This window comes from Phacochoerus africanus, chromosome 10, assembly GCF_016906955.1.
Source record: "Phacochoerus africanus isolate WHEZ1 chromosome 10, ROS_Pafr_v1, whole genome shotgun sequence".
Lineage (NCBI taxonomy): Eukaryota > Metazoa > Chordata > Mammalia > Artiodactyla > Suidae > Phacochoerus > Phacochoerus africanus.
In genome coordinates this window covers 32,760,423-32,783,794 of record NC_062553.1, presented here as the reverse complement: position 1 = coordinate 32,783,794, position 23,372 = coordinate 32,760,423, and the positions used below count along the sequence as shown (strand labels likewise).

Genomic DNA, 23,372 nt, shown 5'->3' with positions numbered 1-23,372 from the left:
CCCGACTTCGGTGCTTTCTCACGTCCAGAGGACCCGCCATCACCTGAAACCAGCCTGAAACTCACCCAGTGGAGAAGCGCGAGGCTGGGGGGCCGCTGTCCCTGTTTAATCCATTACAGCGTCCACTGCAGTTTAGTGCGCAATAAAACACCGTGGCAGTGGAGAGCGGGCGCCCATCCACTCCCCGGCACTAGCATCGAATTAAACCACTTAGTTTGGCAAACACTGAACGCCTAAATGCCCCTATAAAGACTTTATGAGTTTGTTACTTTAATTACTGACTTGTTACAGAGCACATAAAGGGGGTAATGAATGCAATAAAACTAATTATCTACACATTTAATTCATATAAAATATCCAGGGTTTGTTTACACCACACGGCGAATCAACTAAGCATTCCTCCTCTTGTCCACCGAGAGGAAGGATTTAATGAAATAGTTTCCCTTATTCTGCTAGAGCCTAACAACCAAATGAAAATTACCCTCCGCTTAAATCATGGGGCTCCCGAGGTCCACAAATCATGGCTCATTTTTTTATTTTTTATTTTTTTGGTCTGTGCCTTATTGCTAGCACCCAAGAGCCTGGGGAGTTGGACACGAAAAGTCCCCGACCCAGAGCCTGGCCATTTAAAGAGCAAAGATTTCACTCCCTGCAGTCAGCAAACCTAAAGGGCAAGCAGACAGCAGTCCTCTAGTCGAAGCTTCTGATCTTTGGGGAATTGAGGGCTCCTGAAAGTGGAGGTGGAGGTGGAAAAAGAGAGAGAGAGGGAGAGAGAGAGAGGGGAGAGAGGGAGGGGAGAGAGAGAGAGCACCCAAGAAAGAAGAGGAGACACATGTGGGGACAGTTCGTGCCTGATTGCCAGCTCAACAGCAGAATTAAAACCAACAACCACACAAGCCAACAAAACGCAAACCTTGAGCTAATGCAGGAGAACCCAGAACTGAGCGCAAAGTAGCCAGCGGTTGACAATCCAGATGTTTTACATTCAAGAGCTTTACTCGGATGTTCATTTACTTTTAAAATGGCTGTGTAAGCGGAGTCTCTAGGAGCGCACATTAAGCCTCGACAAGAAATGCAATTTACAAGATGCTTAGAAAAAAAAAAAAAAAAGGCAACAAACCTCTACCAGGTGTATTTTAAAGAAATCCGCTTATCGTTCACATAAACCCCCTTGGCCCACTTACTCTATGTTACAGGGCGCCTGAGTCTTGCCAATGTCCCAGTCCTTTATAACATTTCATGCACTTCAGGGGGTAGGCTTGTTGTTAAATTGAGCGTGTAACGCTCTTACAAAACAGGTTTTCTATGACATCAAGGTTTCTTCTCCCGAACGGAGAAAGAGAGAGAGAGGAAGAGAGAGAGAGAGAGGGAAGGAGGAAGGGGGAAAACACACACACTATCTCAATTTATGCCTAAGGTATATGATCAGTTAAAAAGGCTTAAAAGCTCGGGGAAATTGGATCAGGGAGAATCGTCACCCAACTTTCATTATTTCCAAGTAGTGTGATTGAATTAAAGGGCAGGGAGCTGGTTAGAAGGGAGGATCAGGGGCTCAGTGCGTAATGGTGTGGTATTAAATTCTAATTAGAGATGCAGGAATCAATGATAGGGAGGTTGGACAGCTCAGTTCCCCAGTGCCAGCCCAATAGACGGATGAGTTATTGTCATGTAAAAAGCGCCAGCAATAAGACCAACCGCTTTGCTATTGTCCAAGTGGAAAGAGCCAAGTTTATTATGAGGACTATATGCTCTAGAGACCTCAGACAAGGCATCTCATAGGAGGCTTTTTCATAAAACTAGGCTCTGCTGGTAGTAAGGAGGCCAGTTTGGAGGCAGGCGTTGAGCTGTGCACATCTCCCCACTCCAGCCACCTTCTCCATACCCATCTTTTATTTCATTTTTCCACTTGGCTGAGCCATCCAGAGCCTTTTCAATGTATAAAATGGAATATTCTTACCTCAATTCCTCTGCCTACGAGTCCTGTATGGCTGGGATGGACACCTCGAGCCTGGCTTCAGCCTATGCTGACTTCAGTTCCTGCAGCCAGGCCAGTGGCTTCCAGTATAACCCGATAAGGACCACTTTTGGGGCCACGTCCGGCTGCCCGTCCCTCACGCCGGGATCCTGCAGCCTCGGCACCCTCAGGGACCACCAGAGCAGTCCGTACGCCGCAGGTAAGGACCGCTAGCTTTCTCAGCGGAGAAAGCCGCCTTTCCGCTCGTATATAGGAAGCCTTGATTGCATTTGAAAATGGAAATGTGTTTAGTATTTACCAAACGAAATTTGCTTACACAAATGAAAGAATTTATCACGTTAGAAGCGATTGCAGGGAGGGGTAATTCACTTACAGGGTTACACTATCCTAGTCACACCCGAACCGCCAACAAAATTATCTTAAGCTGCCAAAATGATAGGCATAATTTATTTACTTTGCGATGAGACGTAAAGCTTAGAAAATAATTAAATAACAAAGAGTAAAGCTCATTACTGGCAGTGTCTCTCTCTCTTTTTAAGAACCGACAGCGGCTCACACCTCTTTGGCTGGTCATTTTTATGATTATTTCTTAAATTTATCATTACTATTATTTTTTGCAGCGCTTTCCCCCAACTTTTAGGCTGGGCCAACTTTTGAGAATTAAAAAGTTTCAACAGTGGGAGTGTTTGGTAACTTCTTCCTTGGCTTCCTTTTATTCCGATTGAGGTTTTCAGACTTTTTTCCTCTCTGGGTTTTGCTTCTCAAAGCATTCTCGTGTCCCTGGCCCTCAGCTGTCTCCACTGCGCTATTTCAATCCACCCAAAGGCACTTGTGCCCAGAGGGACCCCGCTAAAGCCCAAAGTGTGCGCCCCTGTTTCCGTATATAACTGATTTGTTCGGTTTTCTCGCCAGCTCCTCTCGGCCACTCTCCCGCGCGGGTGTCGGCGGCGGCTCCAGTGCCACCTGACCTTGGAGTCCCCACATTCCGGCTCCGCGGCCCGCGCGCTCTAGACCATTTTGCTCAAACTCTGTCCCCTCTGTTGTCCGCCAGTTCCTTACAAACTCTTCACGGATCACGGCGGCCTCAACGAGAAGCGTAAGCAGCGGCGCATCCGCACCACTTTCACAAGCGCGCAGCTGAAAGAGCTGGAGAGGGTCTTCGCCGAGACGCACTACCCTGACATCTACACCCGGGAGGAGCTGGCGCTGAAGATCGACCTCACCGAGGCGCGAGTCCAGGTACACGCGCCAGGAAATCGACCCGGCTTTGCGGCATCGCTCAGGGCAGGGGTGCAGGGCGGGGGCGGGGGTGCAGGTGATTCTACTGAAGGTTCAAGTTCCCAGATCTCTCCTGAGAGGCCAAGTTCGGAGGTGCTACGCGCCGGGAAGGGTTAGGGAGTGCATTATTAGCTATAAGGTCACAGATGCTACTGTTACCCGCCGCAGCCAGCGCTGCAGAGGCCCTGGGACGTGAATGAGAGAGACATTTCGGGGACAGAAAGTGCCCAGGGGTAGGAGTGCAGACTTTGCGCCCGTATTATAGGTAATTTTATTCGCCAAACACCTCCTAACTGAAGAGCTTTTAACTCGGAGCTAACGGTCTAAGTATAGGTGCATATTCCCGGGAACTGTGACTTGCAGCATATTTGCAAAGGGGCTGGAATTCTCCGAAGGTCAAGATCCGCGGCTTACTCTAACAGTTTAGGAGTACAGGTGCTCTCAGGAGCGGGCGCCCGGCGCCTCTCCGGGTGAATCCCCCCAATGGAGGGGCAGTATGCACCAACGCTAGCTCCACCAGGCCCAAAGGCCAGGATGGGCAGCAGGTACCAAACCCTGAGACTCCTTCCTCCGTCTATCAACTAGAGTTTAACTTGAGACCTGAGGCCTAGAGGTGATGGCGAGTTTGGGATGACTCGGGAAGCAGAGCAAAGGTCCGCCAAAATAAGGGCTTTCATTAGAGGGTCTTTCTGGGACCTGTGGCCTTTGTACCTCTCCTGCAAGCCACCATTTCCGGGGCATGCTCAGGTCGCCCTAAGAAAGTGTTGCCAAAGATGCACCAGCCACAGGCGGCGCAGATTTATTGGGCTGGATGCGCGCGGGAGTACCCGCGGCGCGTGGAGTTTAAAACCAGCTAAAATGGAACGTAGGCCGTCCTAACGGCTTTTCTTTCCCGTTTCTTTCTTTCTCCCCTTGCTTCACCGCCTCTCTTCTCCTCTCCGGCCAGGTGTGGTTCCAGAACCGCCGCGCCAAGTTCCGCAAGCAGGAGCGCGCGGCAGCGGCCGCAGCAGCCGCGGCCAAGAACGGCTCTTCGGGAAAGAAGTCTGACTCCTCCCGGGACGACGAAAGCAAAGAGGCCAAGAGCACCGATCCGGACAGCACTGGGGGCCCGGGCCCCAACCCTAACCCTACTCCCAGCTGCGGGGCGAGTGGCGGCGGCGGCGGCGGGCCCAGTCCCGCAGGAGCCCCGGGGGCTGCGGGGCCTGGAGGTCCGGGAGGCGAACCCGGCAAGAGCGGCGCGGCTGCAGCGGCAGCGGCGGCGGCGGCGGCGGCGGCGGCAGCAGCAGCGGCGGCGGCCGGAGGCCTGGCAGCAGCCGGGGGCCCTGGACAAGGCTGGGCTCCCGGCCCTGGCCCCATCACTTCCATCCCGGATTCGCTCGGGGGCCCCTTCGCCAGCGTCCTATCTTCGCTCCAAAGACCCAACGGTGCCAAAGCCGCCTTAGTGAAGAGCAGTATGTTCTGATCTGGGATCCGGCGGCGGCGGCGGCGGCGGCGGGCGAGCCGGGTCCGGGCGGGCGAGTGGGCGAGCGGGTAGGCCCAAGGCTATTGTTGTCGCTGCTGCCGTGGCTTTTTCCTGGAGAGCCTAAAGTAATCGCGATAAGAATAAAGAGAAAACAGCGTCGCCCCCATTTCAACCCCACTCCTACCCCCTTCCTCAACCCTCCCAACGAGACGAATCGAAACAAAATGCTTTTCCGGCTTCGCACCTGCTTCGGGGCCACGCGGCCGGGCCCGGGCTCCGCCTGCCGACTGGGAGGTGTGAGCGGCGCGGCCTGGACTTGGGGGCACTCTCAGGGGGCTGTGTCTGCGTGTCGCTGTATGTCTGTCTCGGGGAATGTGTGTCTGTGGCCCGAGCAGGTGACAGGGAGAGAGGGGTGGGAGGCCACAACCAACTCAGTGACTTGCTTTGAGAAAGAGAAAAGTAAACAAAACTCCCCCAAATTAAAGGGGGGAAAAAAAGGAAGGCAGTAAAACGTTAAAAAAAAAATCCGAAAGTTTAAAAATCCAAGAAAAAAATTAAAGTAAAGGGGGAAGAGGGAAGCTGCAGCGGGCGCCGAGGTTCTGTCTTGCGAGTCCCCTAAATTCATCCGCACTCTGGGGACAGCACAGACTCTCCACGTGGGGCCCCTCCTCAGGGAAGAGTAGGGATGCCTTCCAGCCCCCCTTCCCTTCTAGTCCTGGGGTTCGGGCCGCCGAGGCGCCGAATCCTGCAGACTGTCCCCGCGGCCAAGGGGACTTCCTCGTGTCCGCTTGCCTGTCCCACCTCGTGGAACACCATCCCGCCATCTGCGCATCCAACCCCCACACAGTTGCAACTCTCCACCTGAATCTGTGCAGCCACTCGGCCCTGAAAGATGCCCTATACATGAGATGCCTTTTCATCCGCAGCCTCTGCAAACTATGTCACGTATTTCTCAACCTTTCCCTGTTTTCTTCTCTCCTGACATCCCCACATCGGCATTTTCTTCCACCAGCTTTTACTGAACTTTTTGGCACTGCTTTGGATTGGAGTCAATTGCAGTCCACGCAACTGGCTGCAGAGAAACCTACCCAGCAAGGAAAAGACGTGCACACAAGTTTGCGGAAGTGCCTGCACTTCTGTTTGATCCGAAATGGACTCACATCCTGTACGGTGGATGGACTGTATATTGATGATTCCATTCTTCGCGCAGTTTAGACATCTCTGTTGGGATTTTTTTGTTCGTTTGTTTTTTTATTTTAAAAGGCACAAGCTATAGATATTAGTTGGATGTTGAAGCTTTAACTTTTTTGGTGTCTTTCTACAGCTGTGTTCTGTGACTCAATTGTATCGTGTTAATATCAGTACAGACCGTCTCCTCTACGTGACCGTATAATGTTTTTCTCTTCTTGTAGTCTCTATGGCGTGTCTTTATGAAATAATAAGGTTCTCACGGGTTCAATTCCTTTGTGTTTAGAGAGACCACAATTCAGGCAATGGTATATATTTTTGTCATCAGGTGCATGTCTGTCTGACTTCTTTTTTTCTTCTTGTTGGACTATGTTTGTGAACATAAGCATCATAAGTTATGTTTCAGATTTTCGAATTTATTTATATGTGTTATAATGAATGCTTCTATTTAAAAGGGAAATATTTCTACATGTGCATATAGTTTTCCAAGAGTGTACCATTAACTTGATTGTTGATAATAAAAACAAAAAGCAAGTCTAGCAATTGAACTCTTCTGACTTTTCCATGATTCATTTTTGGTTTGGATATTTTTAAAAATTAATTTAAAAATGATAAAAGAGGACAGAGGAAATTGCACAAAATACCTAAAAGCTGCCGTGGCTCTGGAAACCTAGGTGGGTAGGTAGTCTAAATTGATGCAGTGAAATTCAGCCAATATAAAACTTAGTGCTTGGGGTAGCAGGCAGAATTCTTCTGGTTCTTTTTAAATTTTTTTTTCCCAGTCAGAGAGCACAAAAGAACATGAGGGTGTCTGAGGGGAGGCAGGGAAGGCAGGATTAGGCAGGATTCCTGGCTTTGAGAAGGACTCGAAAGTGCAGCATGCAGGCATCTTCAGGACTGATGGCCTTCGGAATGGGCCAGGTGGTCCAGCTTTCTTAAGCCCCAAATCACGCTGGCTCCCGGGGACCCCAGAGGGTCTCTGCCTGGGTAGGTGCATCAGGAAGGCCCCTGTCGGAGGACAGCTCTGCAACGTGCACGTGTTTGGAGAAATGACATCTACAACAACTGGGATTGTCAAGTACTTATGTGTACCAGGTTGTGCTTTCCATACATTATCTTATTTACCCCTCAAAACAATCTCGGGAAGCAGGTGCAATTCCTGTCCTTATTTTCTTGGAAACAGATGAGGAAGCTGAGGCAACAGAGAGGTTAATGCTTAAAAGGCCCTGGTGGATATGTGATGGGGCCAGTCTTTGAACCTAAGAAATTTGATTCTAGAGCCTGCTGGGTAACTTATAATGGTTCCCAAAGTGTGGTCCCCGGACCACCAGCCTCAGCATCACCTGGAAACTTGTTAGACATGCAAATTCTTGGACCCTATCCTAGATCTACTGACTGAATCAGAATCTCTGGGAGTGAAGCCTGGCCAGTTGTGTTTCACAAGCCCTGTGGAGGATGTGAGAACCACCGAACTTCACTTTAAGGAACCCAAATGGGAAGGTTGGAACTACATTGGGAACAGGTGTGTTTGTGTGTGGTGGAGGTGGGGGTGGTTCTGGAAGCTTCAATGACCCACTTCTGGAAGGAAGGGGTCATCACCACAGACCAAAGGTGGAATCCTACCTCTCAGATGCTTGGTGGACTTCTGATCCTTACCTTGGTACCTTTCTGGTTGGGCTTTATCAATAGACCAATCAGCTTCCCTCTTTTGATGGGAGGCCACAGTCTGCCTCCTCTGGTCTGGGGATTAACAGCTGACCTGGTTGGAATTTATAGGGGCTTCTCAGCTTAAGCATCCAAATGTGGTTTGCATCAGATTAGGCAGGTTTCATCTAAAAAATGTTGAAATCTTTGGGTTTCATCGAACTTCTAACAGTTTTTTCTAAAAGGCTTTTTAAATAGTCTTTTAAAAAATTCTGTCTTTCCAGGTTGGGGATGGGGGAATGCACTGAGGGTCTGGGATGGAAATGCTATAAAATCTGGTTGTGATGATTGTTGTACACCTATAAATGTAATAAAATTCATTAAGTAATTTTAAAAAATCTGTCTCTTAATGGTCTTCAGGAAATTCTCCAAGACAACATTCCATAAACAATGACATTAATTGTGCTGGTCTAAAAGGCCAGCAGTTGCCAGATCCCTTAGATGTCAATCTTTGGTTGTAAATATAACTTAGAAGGTCTGGGAGAGGCAAAAAGAAGGGAAGGGATGTACAGACAAAAAGAGCATCCAGACCGCAGGTAACCCAGTCCTGGCCTTGCCTGGAGGAAAATTAGTCTTCCCTTTCATGCTAAGGGCCACCACATAAGCCTCTGTGAGCTGATGGGCAGGCCATGGGACAAGCATTTTGGAGAAGGCAAGACCAGGAGGGAGAAAACAAGAAGGAGAGAGAAGGAAGAAAGAGAGAGAGAAAGAAGAAAAACAAACAGCCAAAGAAGAGTTTTTGGCAACCCCAACGAAGGCCATAGAAATCCTTCCAGATGTGAATAAACCAGATAAGTGACCTCAAATTCCCTTCTCGTGGCCTTGACCTGCTCTGAGAGACTCAGCTCCAGGACAAGGGAAATTCTGGAAAATAATGAGGAAAACAAGCTTTCCTCTCTCCACCCCTACTCCCCACCCTCTCCCCAGCTTCCCAGAAGAGTGCATTTGAAATGTCAGGAGGCCCCCAGCTTGAATATTTTCAGTATCAACTTCTTTGTACTTTGGGTCACCTCTGCCTCTGGTCAAAGAAGCAAAGTACCGGGAGGCAAGTTTATGATCAAATGCAGAATAATGCTCCTGTAATATGATGGCGTCTAGTGGCAGGACACCGTGTCTCAGATTGTGTCATTTCCTTGGAGCCCTGCACAGTGTGAACAAGCTCACTTTCACTTTTCCTCTCCTAAGGAATTTGCATTTTGGCTCATCAAGGCATCCTTTTTCCTGGCAACTCCGGGACCACATGTGACTTCACAAAACCTGCATGAGCCACTGCCAGACAGCCACCTCTAAGCCAAGTCTCCTTCACCATGGCCAAGTACAGGGAACCAGAGAGTGGCTTCAGAGGGGAGCTGACCATCCAGCACACAGTAGCTGTCTATTACTCACCCCAGATGTTTCTCTGTGGCCACCTCATGTCCTCAAGAAAGGCAGCCTTCATCTAGATAGAGATGGCCCCCAATTCAGGGAAAGGGTCTCTGTAACCTTGGATAGGGAATACTTAATCCCTCTGAGTCTGATTCAGCAATCCTTAAGGTAAATAATAATACAGACGTGTGAGGTTGTTGGGGGGATTAAGTAAGATGTACAGTAAGTATCTGGCAGAGCAGGAAGTTTTCAGCAAATGTCAGATACTATTTTTAATGTTATTTTATTACTTAACTCCTAGATAGTTTCTTGATCTCCCTAGCTCAGGCCTCAGAACATTACAAAGAGCCCTCATTTGTCACTTAAGTCAATGGCCCAGGAACAGAATGTGAGAGAATATGCAAAGGTTGGATGGAATTGGAGAACTGTGCTGCGGGTGACAGTAACAGCCTGGGATCAGCCAAGGGCTGACAAGTAATAACCACTAATATTTACTGAGTGCTTATAATATGCCAGGTACCCTTAAGTATATGAGCTTTAAAGTATTCAGTCATCACAACGACCCTACTGGAAAAGTGATGTTCTTGGCTTTTTCTTAGGAGGAAACTGAGGCAGAGAGGAGTTAGAGAACAGCTTCAGGTCATGAAGTGGTGGTCATGCAGCAGAATCCAACCCCAGCTGGTTTGTCTCCAAGGCCATGTTGCTGTAACCACTGTGGGGTTTTTGTGTGTATTTGTTTTGTATTGTTTTTAAATTTTGAAAATTGAAGTATAGTTGATAGACAATGTTTCAGGTGTATAGTAAACATAAACAGAAACAGAATCTTTTTCAGATTCTTTTCCATTATAGGTTGTTATAAGATATTGAATAGTGTGCCCCGTGCCATACATTGAGTTCTTGTTGTTTACCTATTTTATATATAGTAGTATGTATCTTTTTTTTTTTTTGGTCTTTTTAGGGTTCCGCCTGCAGCATATAGAAGTTCACAGGCTAGGGGTTGAATCGGAGCTGTAGCCACTGGCCTACACCAGAGCCACAGCAATGCAGGATCTGAGCTGTGTCTGCAACCTATACCACAGCTTATGGCAACGCCAGATCCTTAACCCACTGAGCGAGGCCAGGGATCGAACCCGCATCCTCATGGGTACTGGTCAGGCTCGTTACCGCTGAGGCATGACAGGAACTTCCTCGTAGTCTGTATCTTTAAACCACTGTTCTCTGCAAGAGGAAAAAAAAAAAAAATCATTTTAGGCCACAGGGTCCTATGCTGCCAGATCTGGGAGGAGAGCTCATCTTGCAAAAAGACCCTGAAAAGTAGGTGGAAGTTAGAAAGGGGAACAGGGGGAGCAGTAATGGGCTGAGACCCCCAACTGGATTCAGAATGGTGTGTGGGGCCTGAGAGGGAGAAGGCTCTGGGATCCCCGGGAGGAGGGAGGCTGTTCTCTGCGAGGCGATGTGGCTACCACTCTCGGTTCCTTTCGGGTCCATGAACAAGAAAGAGTGGTCAGAGGCTGGCTCATAAAAAGCAAGACAACAGTCACGTTGATGAAGTGTGGACTGCTGGTCAGTGGACAGACTGGATGTCGGGAATAGATGTCAACCTGTAGGCTCATTTCTCACCACCATGACAGAACGGCTTGAGCGGCAGAAGCCCACCTGAATTCTTAACTTTCCAGCCTTAATTTCAGAGCAGCTGCTCACGGATCTCTGTGGATTATAATGCCCACATGCCTTCTTCACTCAATTTGCCTTCCATGTGACATTCTCAGGCCATGGCAGTTATCTGAAAACAGTCTACCACCATGTCCCCATCACCACAGCTGACATCTTGGGTTAACTCAGGCATTCTGAACCTTGGGGACACAGATAGAATTCAAGATGGAGGAGTTCCCATTGTGGCAAAGCAGAAACAAATCCAGCTAGGAACCATAAGGTTGTGGGTTCAATCCCTGGCCTCGCTCAGTGGGTTAAGGATCTGGTGTTGCCGTGAGCTGTGGTGTAGGTCACAGATGAGGCTCAGATTCTGTGTTGCTGTAGCTGTGGTATAGGCGGGCAGCTGTAGCTCTGATTCAACCCCTAGCCTGGGAGCCTCCACACGCTGTGAGTGCAGCCCTAAGAGGCAAAAAAAAAAAAAAAGAATTCGAGATGGATAGGGAAAAATACACATAAAATTGTACTAATCTCTACTCGAAACTTAGCATTTGTTCAATGATGAATGCAGGCCACAAAGCCACAGTAGTAGTACTAGTGCCTGTGACTGACACCAGAGAAGTCACAGGTGCTTTTCATTTCACATTAGAGTCTTTGAAACTATTTAAATATGTCATTGACATTCATCATTCATTTGAAATTATGGTAGTTATTAAACCAGCCACTAGATCTTGTTATTTAGTCCATTAATAAAGATACACATTTATGACAATTTGTTTCAAAACCTCTTTCATGTTTTTATTTTCATTGGCTTCTTTTGTAATCCCATGCATTTTATTTTTTTGCCTTTAAAGATGTTGAGGGGGTTCATGGGTATCCCTAGCTGCCAAGGGGTCTATGGCGCATGTGTGCGAGTGCGCGCGCACACACACACACACACACGGTCATGCACACGCGCACACATGCAGGTGAGCATGCACACACAAGCTAGGAGCTCTTGGCTCATTTATGAAAGCAGGACGTTCCACCCCTCTGCAAGTCTCTGACTTTGGGAACCTGTCATCAGGGCCACAGCATGTAATCATTTTACACTATAGGTGGAAAACAAATACTAGCCAAGTCCTATCACAAGCTCCTTCAAAGGATGAAATTGAATAAAATAAGCCCCCAAAGCTGAACAAAGAAAATTCTAGGATTTTAAAGACCCCTGCTGGGTGGAGGTGGCAGTGAGACAGCACAGGGCAGCGGAAGGTGATTCAAAGGTGATTCAAAGATTTCTGCAGGACTTGAATATCCACCTACTTACTGTCTGTGTGCACAGGCCCGGCCCTGTGCTGGGTGCACCACGGAGCAGCCCCTGAGATGAATGTGGTGCTTCCCTTATGTTACAAGATTGAAATCCAAAGCTTTTGGATTTGGAGTCACATGTCCAAGTGACACCAGTCAATGACAGAGAAAGGATTTAATCCACAGTCCTGACTCTTAGCCAATATGCTAAAAAGTTTGAAAAAAAAAATGAGTAAGGAATTCTTCGTTTGCTCAGCTGTCACTCACTTTATCTTTTGTCTGAACCTGAGGCTATTTAGTTGGTTAAAATACCCCAAGGCCAAGTGATTGAACAAGATGTTACTTTAGCCTAGTGTTTGGTGTCAAAGACCTCCCCCTGGGGAAAGTCAGACATCAAAGGGGAAATAAAGCCTTCTTACCTGCACATAATTTCATTAGAGAACCAAGTGGGATGACTGTTTGCTATTTGCTATCCAATGATTTAAGCCACGATTTTCAGAACAGGAAGAGCCTGTGTGTAAACCTTAATTTCTTTAAGGCCACGGTGGCATGGCCCCCTTGGGCAAAAGTGGAGTGTAAACCTGGTTTGTCTGGGACATAAGATATTGTGCTGTTGGAGTATTTACTTTGTGTCAGATACTTGGCTAGCCATTTTGCATTTGTTACGTATTACAACTATTCAAAACTCCTAAGGTAACTATTACTGTTTTCATTTTATGGGTGGAAAAAAAAAAAAAATCCAAGTAACAGAGAGGTCGAGCCACTTGCTTAAGATCCCAGAGCTGGTAAATGCCAGAGCCAAGCTCAGAATCTAGGTCCCTTTGATCACAAAGCCCCTGTCTCTAAGAGGTCCCAGAATCCAGAGGAGTCACTGCAGTAATAGCCTAGAACCCAGCACTGCCCTTAGCCTGCCTGCTGATGCCCTAAGCCAGTGTTAAAAAGGGTTGAGAGGGTTATGAACAGGTTCAGGAATTAGATGGTGGTGATGGCTATACAACTTTGTGAATATACTAAAACTCACCAAATTGGATACTTTTTTTTTGTCTTTTGTCTGTTTAGGGCCACACCTGCAATATATGGAGGTTCCCAGGTTAGGGGTCAAATCAGAGCTGTAGCTGCTGGCCTACACCACAGCCACAGCAACGAGGGATCCGAGCCATGTCTGAACCTATACCACAGCTCACAGCCACTGTGGATCCTTAACCCACTGAGTGAGGCCAAGGATCAAACCCGCAGCTTCATGGTTCCTAGTTGGATTCATTTCCGCTGCCCCATGATGGGAACTCCCAAATTGTATACTTTAAAAGGGTGCAATTTATGGTACGCGAATCATATCAATTTTTTAATTGAATAAATTTGATATGTGACATTGTATAAATTTAAGGTATACAGCTATGTTACTTTAGTACATTTTTATGTTGTAATATGATCGCCAATGTAGATGTATATGTTTATCACATTACATAATTATAGTGCAATGCTATTGTTGTCCTCTTTTTCTTTTTTTTTTTTTAGGGCCGCATCTGTGGCATATGGAGGTTCCCAGGCTAGGAGTCGAATAGGAGATGCAGCCACTGGTCTATGCCACAGCCACAGCAATGCCAGATCTGAGCTGTGTCTGTGACCTACACCACAGCTCACGGAAACGCCAGATCCCTAATCTACTGAGCAAGACCAAGGACTGAACCTGCGTCCTCATGGATGCTAGTCAGATTTGTTTTCGCTGAGCCATGACGGGAACTCCTATTGTCTATATTCATTGCATTGTGTGTAAGGCCTTTATGGCTCATTTACTATTCTTTACAAGTTTGTAAACTTAAACACCATCACTCTTATCCCCTCACTCTTCCGCATTTCCCAGTAATTACCATTTCACTGTATTTAATATATTTTACATATGAGTGATATCATTTAGTACCTGCCTTTCTCCGCCTGACTTCTCTTGCTTAGCTTGCAAGGTCCATCCACGCTGTCATAAATAGGAGGCTATCCTTCTTTCTCGTGGCTGAATAATATTTCATTGCATATATGTACCACATCTTTTTTAATCCACTTACCCATTGATGGGCATTTGGGTTTTTTCCTTATCAGGGCTATTGTGAATAAAGCTGCAATAAACATGGGGCTGCATATGTCTGGTCAAAATCCTCTTTTCGTTTCCTTTGGATACATACCTAGGAATGGAATTGCTGGATCATATGGTAGATCTCTTTTTCATTTTTTTGAGACCCCTCCCTATTGTTTGCCAGAGTGGCTGGAATAGTTTACATTCCCACCAACAATGCGTAAGGGTTCCCTTTCCACCACATCCTCACCGGCACCTGCTGTCTCCTGTTTCCTTGATGGCCATTCTAACACGTATCAGGCGATATCTCAGGGCGGTTTGGATTTACATTTCCCTGATGATTAGGGATGTCTTTTCATAAGTTTGTTGACAGTTTTGGGGAACATGCTTATTTCGCTCTTCTGCCTATTTTTTTTTAAGTTTTTTTTTTTTTTTAAATCTTTCTTTTAGGGCCGAACCTGTGGCATATGGAAGTACCCAGGCTAGGAATTGAATCGGAACTGCAGCTACACCACAGCCACAGCAATGCTGGATCCAAGCCACATCTGCAAACTACAGCGTGGCTTATGGCAACGCTGGATCCTTAAGCCACTGAGTGAGGCCACGGATGGAACCTGCATCCTCACAGACGCTATGTCATGTTCTTAACCTCCAGAGCAACAACTCGAGCTCCCATCTTCTATTTTTTTTAACTGAATTGTTTGTTTGGGTTTTTTTAATTAAGTTGACTGAGTTCTTTATATATTTTGGATAGGAACGCCTTATCTGCTATATGAGTTGCGAAATTTGTCTCCCATTCCGTAGGTTGTCTTTTCATTTAGTTAATTGCCTCTTTTGCTGTGTAGAAGCTTTTGAGTTTGATATCATCCCATTTTTTGACTTTTGCTTTAATTGTTTATGCTTTTGGCATCACGGCCACAAAATCATTGCCAAGACCGATATCGATGAGCTTCTTTCCTACATTTTCATCTTGGGTTTCATGGCATCAGATCTCATGTTTAAGTCTTTGATTCATTTTGAGTTCATTTTTGTGAGTGATGTGAGAAATGTAATTCATTGTTCTGCACATGTTTTTCCCCGTTGGGCATCATTGGCTCCCTTGTTGAGTATTACTTGACTGTATATGTTGGAATTTAATTCTGGGTTCTCTCGTCTGTTCCATTGGTCAATGTGTCTATTTTTGTGTCAGTACTATATTATTTCTATTACTATGGATTTGTGGTATAGTTTGAAATCCTGAAGCATAATATCTTTTCTCAAAAAAAAAAAATTAAAACACAGACTAATACAGGAAACTTATGTCTTGTCTTCCTCTATGATGTCCTTGATTTCTTGAAGGTATAATTCATATGCACCTTCATCTTAGTCTTAAGTCAGAGCAACATAAATTAAGAGAGGGAAGAGGGTGAAAAATATATTGTGTTCTGGAGTTCCCATTGTGGCTCAGTAGCTAATGAATCTGACTAGGAACCATGAGGTTGAGGGTTCGACCCCTGGCCTCGCTCAGTGGGTTAAGGATCTGGCATTGTTGTGAGCTGTGGTGTAGGTTGCAGATGCAGCTTTGATCCCATGTTGCTGTGGCTCTGGTGTAGGCCAGCGGCTACAGCTCCGATTAAACCCCTAATCTGGGAACCTCCATGTGCCACGGGAGCTGCCCTAGAAAAGGCAAAAAGACAAAAAAAAAAGAAAAAAAGAAAGAAAGAAAATATTACTGTGTTCTTAAGCAATTATCCTTTTCTTAGACTAGTGAAAGTATATTCTTCAATATTGATTTTTTTAAAAGTAGGCAAAAAATTCTTAAGGTGAACCCTTACATTGCAGTAATTATTTCAATCTAATCAATGAAAATCCACAGAGCTGGTAAAATAATCAGACATTTTAACCATCCTTATACTTCACCAAATGTTCAGAAAATCATTCATGGAAATTTCTTTCTAGGGACACTCTTGCCTTCTATCAAACATTTTAAACAAGAGGTCATTTCTTAAAATTCTCAAAAGGCTAAATCTCAGTATACACTTATTAGCAGAAATCAAAGTAGCCCACCCGAAAGGTTGTTTTGTGTTTTGTTGTTAGGTCTTTTGAGAAGTACAGATGATGCTAGTTTATGAGTTTGCAAGAAGGCACAAGTTGCATTTTGAGGAACTGATTTTCTGGCCTTAAGACAATTGGGTCTTTTTGTTAACCCAGGATTCACCTGCTCAGGAAGTTTCTGCTTAGATGGAGAGAACCACATCTAGATGATTGTCCTATGGTGACTTTCTCTTTGGTGGGATATCCTTCAGCACACTGTTAGGATGAAGATTGGTTAGGACTAGTTTCCATGTCATTCACATCTACCTGTCAAAAAAGTAGTTTGTGATAAGTAATAGAACCATATATGAATAGTTCAGTGATTTCAAAGTTTTAAAGAATTGTATAGGTAATACATGCACAAGGTAAAAATTCAAATGAGTTAAAGGTTATTCGATGAATAGTACATCTTCTTCCTACCTTTGCTCCCTCAAAGTAAACATGATTAGAAGATGCTCTGGGGAGTTCCTGCTGTGGTGCAGTGGAAAGGAATCTGACTAGTATCCATGAGGATGCAGGTCTGATTCCCAGCCTCAATCAGTGGGTTAAGGATCAGGCATTGCCGTGAGCTGTGGTGTAGTTTGCAGACACCGCTCGGATCCTGAGTTGCCATGGCTGTGGCTAGGCTGGCAGCTGTAGCTCCAATGTGACCCCCAGCCAGGGAAACTCCATATGCCATAGGTATGGCCAAAGAAAGAAAGAAAGCACCTGTTGATTTGCCTTATTTTAATGGCTTCATAGTATTTGGTTTCCAAAAAGGAATGCAACATGGTTCCTACACTCCTAATGGCATCTTGAAGGGAAGGAAAGATGGGGATAAGAGACTGCTAACTGTTGCTAATAAGCATGCTCTTCTTCCAGTTAGTGGAAGAACCCCTTGACTCTTTGACTGGCTGGGACATGGCTATGTAGGTAGAGACTACATTTCCCAGCCTCCTTCAAACCTAGGCATGGCCATATGCCCAAGTTATAGTCAATAGGAAGTGAGCAGAAGTGACCTGTGCCCATCTAGATCATGCACTTTGTAGAAAGCTTTTCCCTTGGCTCTGGGATGGACTGTAGACATGACGGCGAAATAGAAGGGGCCTGAGCCCATGGACCACTTCCTGGAGTAGAACCCACGCTAATTATTCTCTACCAAATTTTACAGAGAAATACATAAATTTTTCCACCAGCAACCACTTGGTCTGTGTTAAACAGCTGAATCACTATCCTGACAAACAGAACACATATACATGAAGGGTTGATGTTTGTGCTGATGTTGAGTAGGATTCCCCAGATGGACTAGGGTGTGAGAATGACAGTCCAGGCTGTTCCATGTACAAGCTTGGAGAAACTTAAATGCTTTTTGAAAAGAGCCAGTAAGTGGCAGTTGGATTAGATAATTCAGGTCTGTTGTCATCAAAGCCCAGAATCATTTCACAGCACCATTAGAGTGATACTCATTTAAGGTTTTTATGTCCCTGAGAAATGTTGATGGACTTGGGTATTACCTTCATGAATTGCCTAATTTGTTTGTGATTCACTGGGAACCCTCAGAACAGGTCTTTTCAGCAGAACGACATGAAAGTCAATCCTAACCATCCTCGTGCTAACAGTGTTGAAGGAGAGTCCCCTAAAGAGAAAGTTGCCGCAGGACTATCATCTAGATGTGGCTTCCTCTTTCTCGGCAGAACTTTTCTGAGTAGGGAGAATCTTAGGTTAATAAAAAGAACCAACAGGAGTTCCCATCGTGGCGCAGTGGTTAACGAATCCGACTAGGCACCATGAGGTTGTGGGTTCGATCTCTGGCCTTGCTCAGTGGCTCGAGGATCCGGCGTTGCCGTGAGCTGTGGGTGTAGGTCATAGACATGGCTCGGATCCCACATTGCTGTGGCTGTGGTGTAGGCTGGCAGCTGTAGCTCCAATTAGACCCCTAGCCTGGGACCCTCCATGTGCTGTGGGTGCGGCCCTAAAAAGACAAAATAATAATAATAATAATAATAATAAAAAGAATGAAAGTTTTAGGTCAAAAAATCAACTCCTCAAAATGCAACTTGTGTCTTCTTGCAAAAACATATATGAAAGCACCATCGTATGTCTCAAAAGACCTTACAAGGAAACTATGAAGCAATCTTCCTCAGGACTTGATTGGGTGGCCAGTAAATAACCTCCTTGCAGCAGGTCTAGAAATATGCTTTACCTTCATGAAAAGGGAAACCCACTACTAGCAGCCAATAATAAGAATAACAGTGCTGCTTAACTTCTATTCAGGGTTTATCATGTGCTAGAAACTGTGCTAAGCTCTTCACATGCATTATCTCAATTTATCTTGGCAACCCACCTTATGGGATGGGTACTATGATCATCCCCAATTTAGAGATAAGGAAACCAGGACTTAAAAGAGATTACATAGCTTGCTCAAGTTCCCACAGCTGTTAAGTTGCAGAACTGGAATCCAATTTGGATTCGGGTCAGCCCCGACTCCAGAGACCACTCTGCTCTACTGCCCCTGGTTATACGCAGCACTCCTGTGCTCACTCGGCTTACTAACCAAGGACCATCCTTTATAAGCATCTTAACTGGGCATAGTTTTGTGTATGATTTAGTTTTCAAGAGCATTTTGTCACCGAGTGTGTTGTAACCCACATCCTTCTGCCAGCTAATGCTTCCTGAGGGGTTAAGCTCTGCCAGGTGCCGACTGGAGCCAAGGAGTTGGAGCAGGAAGGAGTTCATGGTGCTCTGGGAGTGGGTGAGATCCCGTGGCATCTATTTTGGATGCTTCTCTCCTTGTCTGGCACTTCTCTTTCAGGCAGCATTCCTCAGAGTCCAGTTCGCCGGATCATGGCCGCAAGTGAACCGTACAGAAGCAGCCATATAGGCGTGAGTTGAGGAGGTTGTCGCCAAATGACACAGATGACGTCATTAGGACTTCCCTCTTTGTGACTTTCTCCTAGGAGCAGAGGGTCAGTGCCTCTTCCCCAGTGAGGTGCCCAAGTCACCATCTCATTTTTAAAAAAAATTTATTGAAGAATGGTTGACTTACAAGGTTGTATTAGTTTCAAGTGTACAGCAAAGTGAGCCAGTTATATATACACACATATACGTTACTTTCTGGATTCTCCTCTCATATAGGTTATTTGTAAAAGCAAAGTATGGTTGATTTACAATGTTGTAAATATATATATATATATATTCGTTTATATATTTTTTCTTTTTTGTCTTTTTGATTTTTAGCGCCATACCTGCAGCATAGGGTCTAATCGGAGCTGTTGCCACCAGGAATCGAACCTGCAACCTCAGGGTTCCTAATCAGATTAATTTCCGCTGCACCACGACAGGAACTCCTTCTTTTTTGTATTCTTTTCCATCATGGTCTATCCCAGGAGACTGGATATAGTTCCCTCTGCTATAGAGTAGCTCCTTGTGGTTTATCCATTCTGAATGTAATAGTTTTTTTGGGTTTTGGTTTTTGGTGTGTTTTTTTTTGTCTTTTGTCTTTTTGTCTTTTTTTGTCTTTTCTAGGGCTACACCCGAGGCATACAGAGATTCCCGGGCTAGGGGTCAAATCAGAGCTGTAGCCCCCGGCCTACACCACAGCCACAGCAACGTGGGATCCGAGCCACGTCTGCAACCTACACCACAGCTCACGGCAATGCTGGATCCTTAACCGACTGAGCAAGGCCAGGGATCGAACCCGCAACCTCATGCTTCCTAGTTGGATTTGTTAACTGCTGCACCATGACAGGAACTCCCGAATGTAATAGTTTGTTGGAGTTCCCTGGTGGCCTAGTGGCTAAAGATTTGGTATTGTCACTGCTGTAGCTTGGGTTCAGTCCCTGGCCCAGGAACTTCTGCATGCCACTGGCACAGCTAACAATAAACAAACAAACAAATAAATAAATGTAGTAGTTTGCATCTACTAACCCCAAACTCCTAGTCCATCCCTCTCCTTCCCCCGACCAATAATCATAAGTCTGTACCCTATGTCTAGGAGTCTATTTCCATATAGGTGGTTATAGAGTATTAAGCAGATTTCCCTGTACTCTACAGTCCTTGTTATAGTATAGTATACAATATACTGTGTGTTTGTGTGTGTGTGTGTATATATATATATAGTTATAGTGTATATATAGTATAGTATACTATATATAGTAGTAGGTATATGTTAATCCTAACCTCCTAATTTATTCCTCCCCCCAACATTTCCCCTTTGTCATGATCTCCTTTGAATAAACATTGCAGTAGATTGATTCAGGGTTGCCAACGCTTTTTTTTTTTAATGGCTGCACTCATGGCATATGGAAGTTCCCAGGCTCAGGGCTAAAGCAGAGCTGCAGCCGCTGGCCTATGTCAAAGCCACAGCAATGCAAGATCCAAGCCACATCTGCAACCTACACCACAGCCCACAAACGCCAGATCCTTAACCCACTGAGCGAGGCCAGGAGTCGAACCTGAATCCTCATGGGTCTAGTCAGATTCGTTACCTGTGAGCCATGATGGGAACCCCCAAGGGTTGCCAACACTTTCTTTTTTTTTTTTTGGTTTTTCTAGGGCCCCTCCCACAGCATATGGAGGTTCCCAGGCTAGGGGTCGAATCGGAACTGTAGCTACCAGCCTATGCCACAGGCACAGCCACACAGGATCCGAGCCATGTCTGCAATCTACACCACAGCTCACGGCAACGCCGGATCCTCGACCCACTGAGCAAGGCCAGGGATCAAACCCGCAACCTCATGGTTCCTAGTCGGATTCATTAACCACTGCGCCACGATGGGAACTCCTGCCAACACTTTCTAATCTGAGCCTGGGGACACCTGTTGCGGGTGATTAAATAGATTATATTTAATCAAAGCCCAAAAATGTCTCAAGAAACTAATTGATAGGTTCAGAACCTGCTGTGCTGCCCAGGTGCCTGAGTGAATGAGTTATTTCATTTCGTTATCACTCCCATTTTCCAGATGTATAAACTTAGGCTGGGAGGGGGCTGCAAAACTTGCATGAGATTGCTCAGGGAGTAAGAGATTCAACTTGGATTCAAAACCCCATGCATTTTATTTAATGCTTCTGCTGACTTGGTTGAATCTAGGTTTGGAATGGAAAATTTACGGAAATGACTTACTTATTTGGGAGACATCTGACTTTCTTTGCCCCTCTCCCTTTGGCTATTTAAAAGAAAGAAAATACGCCTGAAAAAGAGCCCCGGCCTCCAGTCCCAGCTACTGCTGGGAGCAGAAGCACATTCTGAGATCACTGGTTGTTACTGAGCAAGGGCCCTGCAGGAGTTAAGCATCAGCTCTGAGGCTGCTCAGACCTGGAGGAGCCAGGCCAGACCCCAGAGTGTCAGAATGATCCGGCCTCTTCCCTGCAGCAGGATCGTTTCCAACCACAGCCAGGGACGCGAGGCATTAGCAAGCCTGCAATATCAAAACGGCCAGATCAATTCGCAGAAGCACTTCTAAGAGAAACAAATCAATAAGTTCCTTCCCCTAAAGATTGATAACATCATCAGGAAGCAACAGATGCCTTTTAGGGCACAGAACATGGAGCAGGGGAGGTGAGGTCCCTGTGCTATAGCTCTGTCTCTGGAAAACAATTGTAAATCAGCAGCTGGACATTAGCATCCGTGGCCCCTGTCACAACAACAAAAGCTAACGTTCTCAATGCACTTGGCAGGTTTCAAGGTGCCATCACCTACTTTGTCTCTTTTGATTAAGACCCTACAGGGGGGATGTTACCTTCCCCATTTCACAGATGAGATTCAGTAAATCTAAACTATCCAACTGGCTTAAAACTACGATTATTTATAACCAAGCTGGTACTAGAAACTTCTGCTTTGGAAGCCCTCGTTCTGCCTACTTGCTTAGTGTTCCCCAAACTTCATTTGCTTTTTACCACCTTCACAATTTTTTAATTTTTATTTTAATTTTTATGGCCAAACCTGCGGCATATGGAAGTCCCTGTGCCAGGAACTGAATCTGAGCTGCAGCTGTAATCTATGCCACAGCTGTGGCCACTGTGGAGCCTTTAACCCACAAACTGGGGTTTGAACCCGTGCCTCTGCAGCAACCTGAGCCACTGCAGTCAGATTCTTAATCCACTGTGCCACAGCGGGAACTCCCACTTTCACCATTTTTGATACGTCAGAGGATCGCCTTGTAATTTCTACTTTTCTTATCATTAACTTAGTTTTCTTTACCTAAACAAAGTTATATTAAAAAGAAATTTCCTATCACTATTATAAATGAAAACAGTATGATTTACTGTAAACAGAAATCATTAAAAAAATTGTATAATCTGGAGTTCCCGTCGTGGCGCAGTGGTTAATGAATCCGACTAGGAACTGTGAGGTTGCGGGTTTGGTCCCTGCCCTTGCTCAGTGGGTTAACAATCCGGCGTTGCCATGAGCTGTGGTGTAGATTGCAGACGCGGCTTGGATCCCGAGTTGCTGTGGCCCTGGCGTAGGCCGGTGGCTACAGCTCCGATTCGACCCCTAGCCTGGGAACCTCCATATGCTAAGGGAGCAGCCCAAAGAAATAGCAAAAAGACAAAAAAAAAAAAATGTATAATCTTTAAAAGGAAAAAACCATATGTGCCCATGTCTCACATTACCAGTGGGACCTAAACTGTACATTGTGAACACTCTTATACTGTGGGCCTTTGGGAGGAATAAGAATGTAGTAATTTTAAGTTTTGAGGCCCTAAACCGTGAGCTCTGTCGTGTTTTGCAAAATTGATAGAACAAGATTCACTTTATCTCTACAGTGAGAAAGGATTTAAAGTTTTAGGCCAAATAGAGGACGTTTTCTCTCCTCTCTTGCTCCCAGAGGCCTCACCCCAGGTCACGGGCCCAGGGGAATGGAGCTGTTGGAGAGGGTAAACCAAGGTCTGTTTCCTGAAACCTGAAGATGAGCGATGAAAAATTCCAAATAATACTATTTAAACAAAGAAAAACCAGAGCAGTGTTCTCTGCATACCAAACAGGAATTAACTAACCTTCTAATGAAAACAGCAGGAGAAGCAGCAAGGATTCAACAGGAACATGTCTAACTTCACCCCGGAGATTAACCTGCTGTTGAAATGTGTTTAAGACCCATTTAAATCCTATTGTCAGTCCTGACTCCTAAGTGCTCTCCCCTGCCTGCCCTCAGAAATGTATTGATTCCCTCCCTTCCCATTACCTGGATCTGCCTTTAATGAGCATCCTCGAGGAAGTGGTCTGAGCTCAGTACCTCTCCCCCCATTGAGGACGAGCAGCGCTCTCAGAGTGGCTTCCTTGGCCAGCGCCTGCCTTCCAGGCGAATCCCCTCCAGTGCATTCCCCACGAGGTGCCTGTCTCATCTTTC

The 23,372-nt window shown here is 45.8% G+C and overlaps 1 protein-coding gene across 1 annotated transcript; it reads left to right on the top strand.

The window, feature by feature from the left end:
* The first annotated feature begins 1,573 nt into the window (after positions 1 to 1,573).
* Positions 1,574 to 5,160, top strand: PHOX2B (paired like homeobox 2B). Its single transcript, XM_047798943.1, has 3 exons — positions 1,574 to 2,174; positions 3,027 to 3,214; positions 4,200 to 5,160. The coding sequence occupies exons 1-3, from the start codon at positions 1,934 to 1,936 to the stop codon at positions 4,713 to 4,715; spliced, it is 945 nt and encodes a 314-aa protein (XP_047654899.1). The 5' UTR covers positions 1,574 to 1,933; the 3' UTR covers positions 4,716 to 5,160.
* Positions 5,161 to 23,372: the final 18,212 nt, after the last annotated feature.

Coding starts and splice junctions, on each gene's coding strand:
- PHOX2B (XM_047798943.1), top strand. CDS start 1,934: ATGTATAAAATGGAATATTCTTACCTCAATTCCTCTGCCTACGAGTCC. Junction 2,175..3,026: donor GAGCAGTCCGTACGCCGCAG/GTAAGGACCGCT, acceptor GTTGTCCGCCAG/TTCCTTACAAACTCTTCACG. Junction 3,215..4,199: donor TCACCGAGGCGCGAGTCCAG/GTACACGCGCCA, acceptor CTCTCCGGCCAG/GTGTGGTTCCAGAACCGCCG.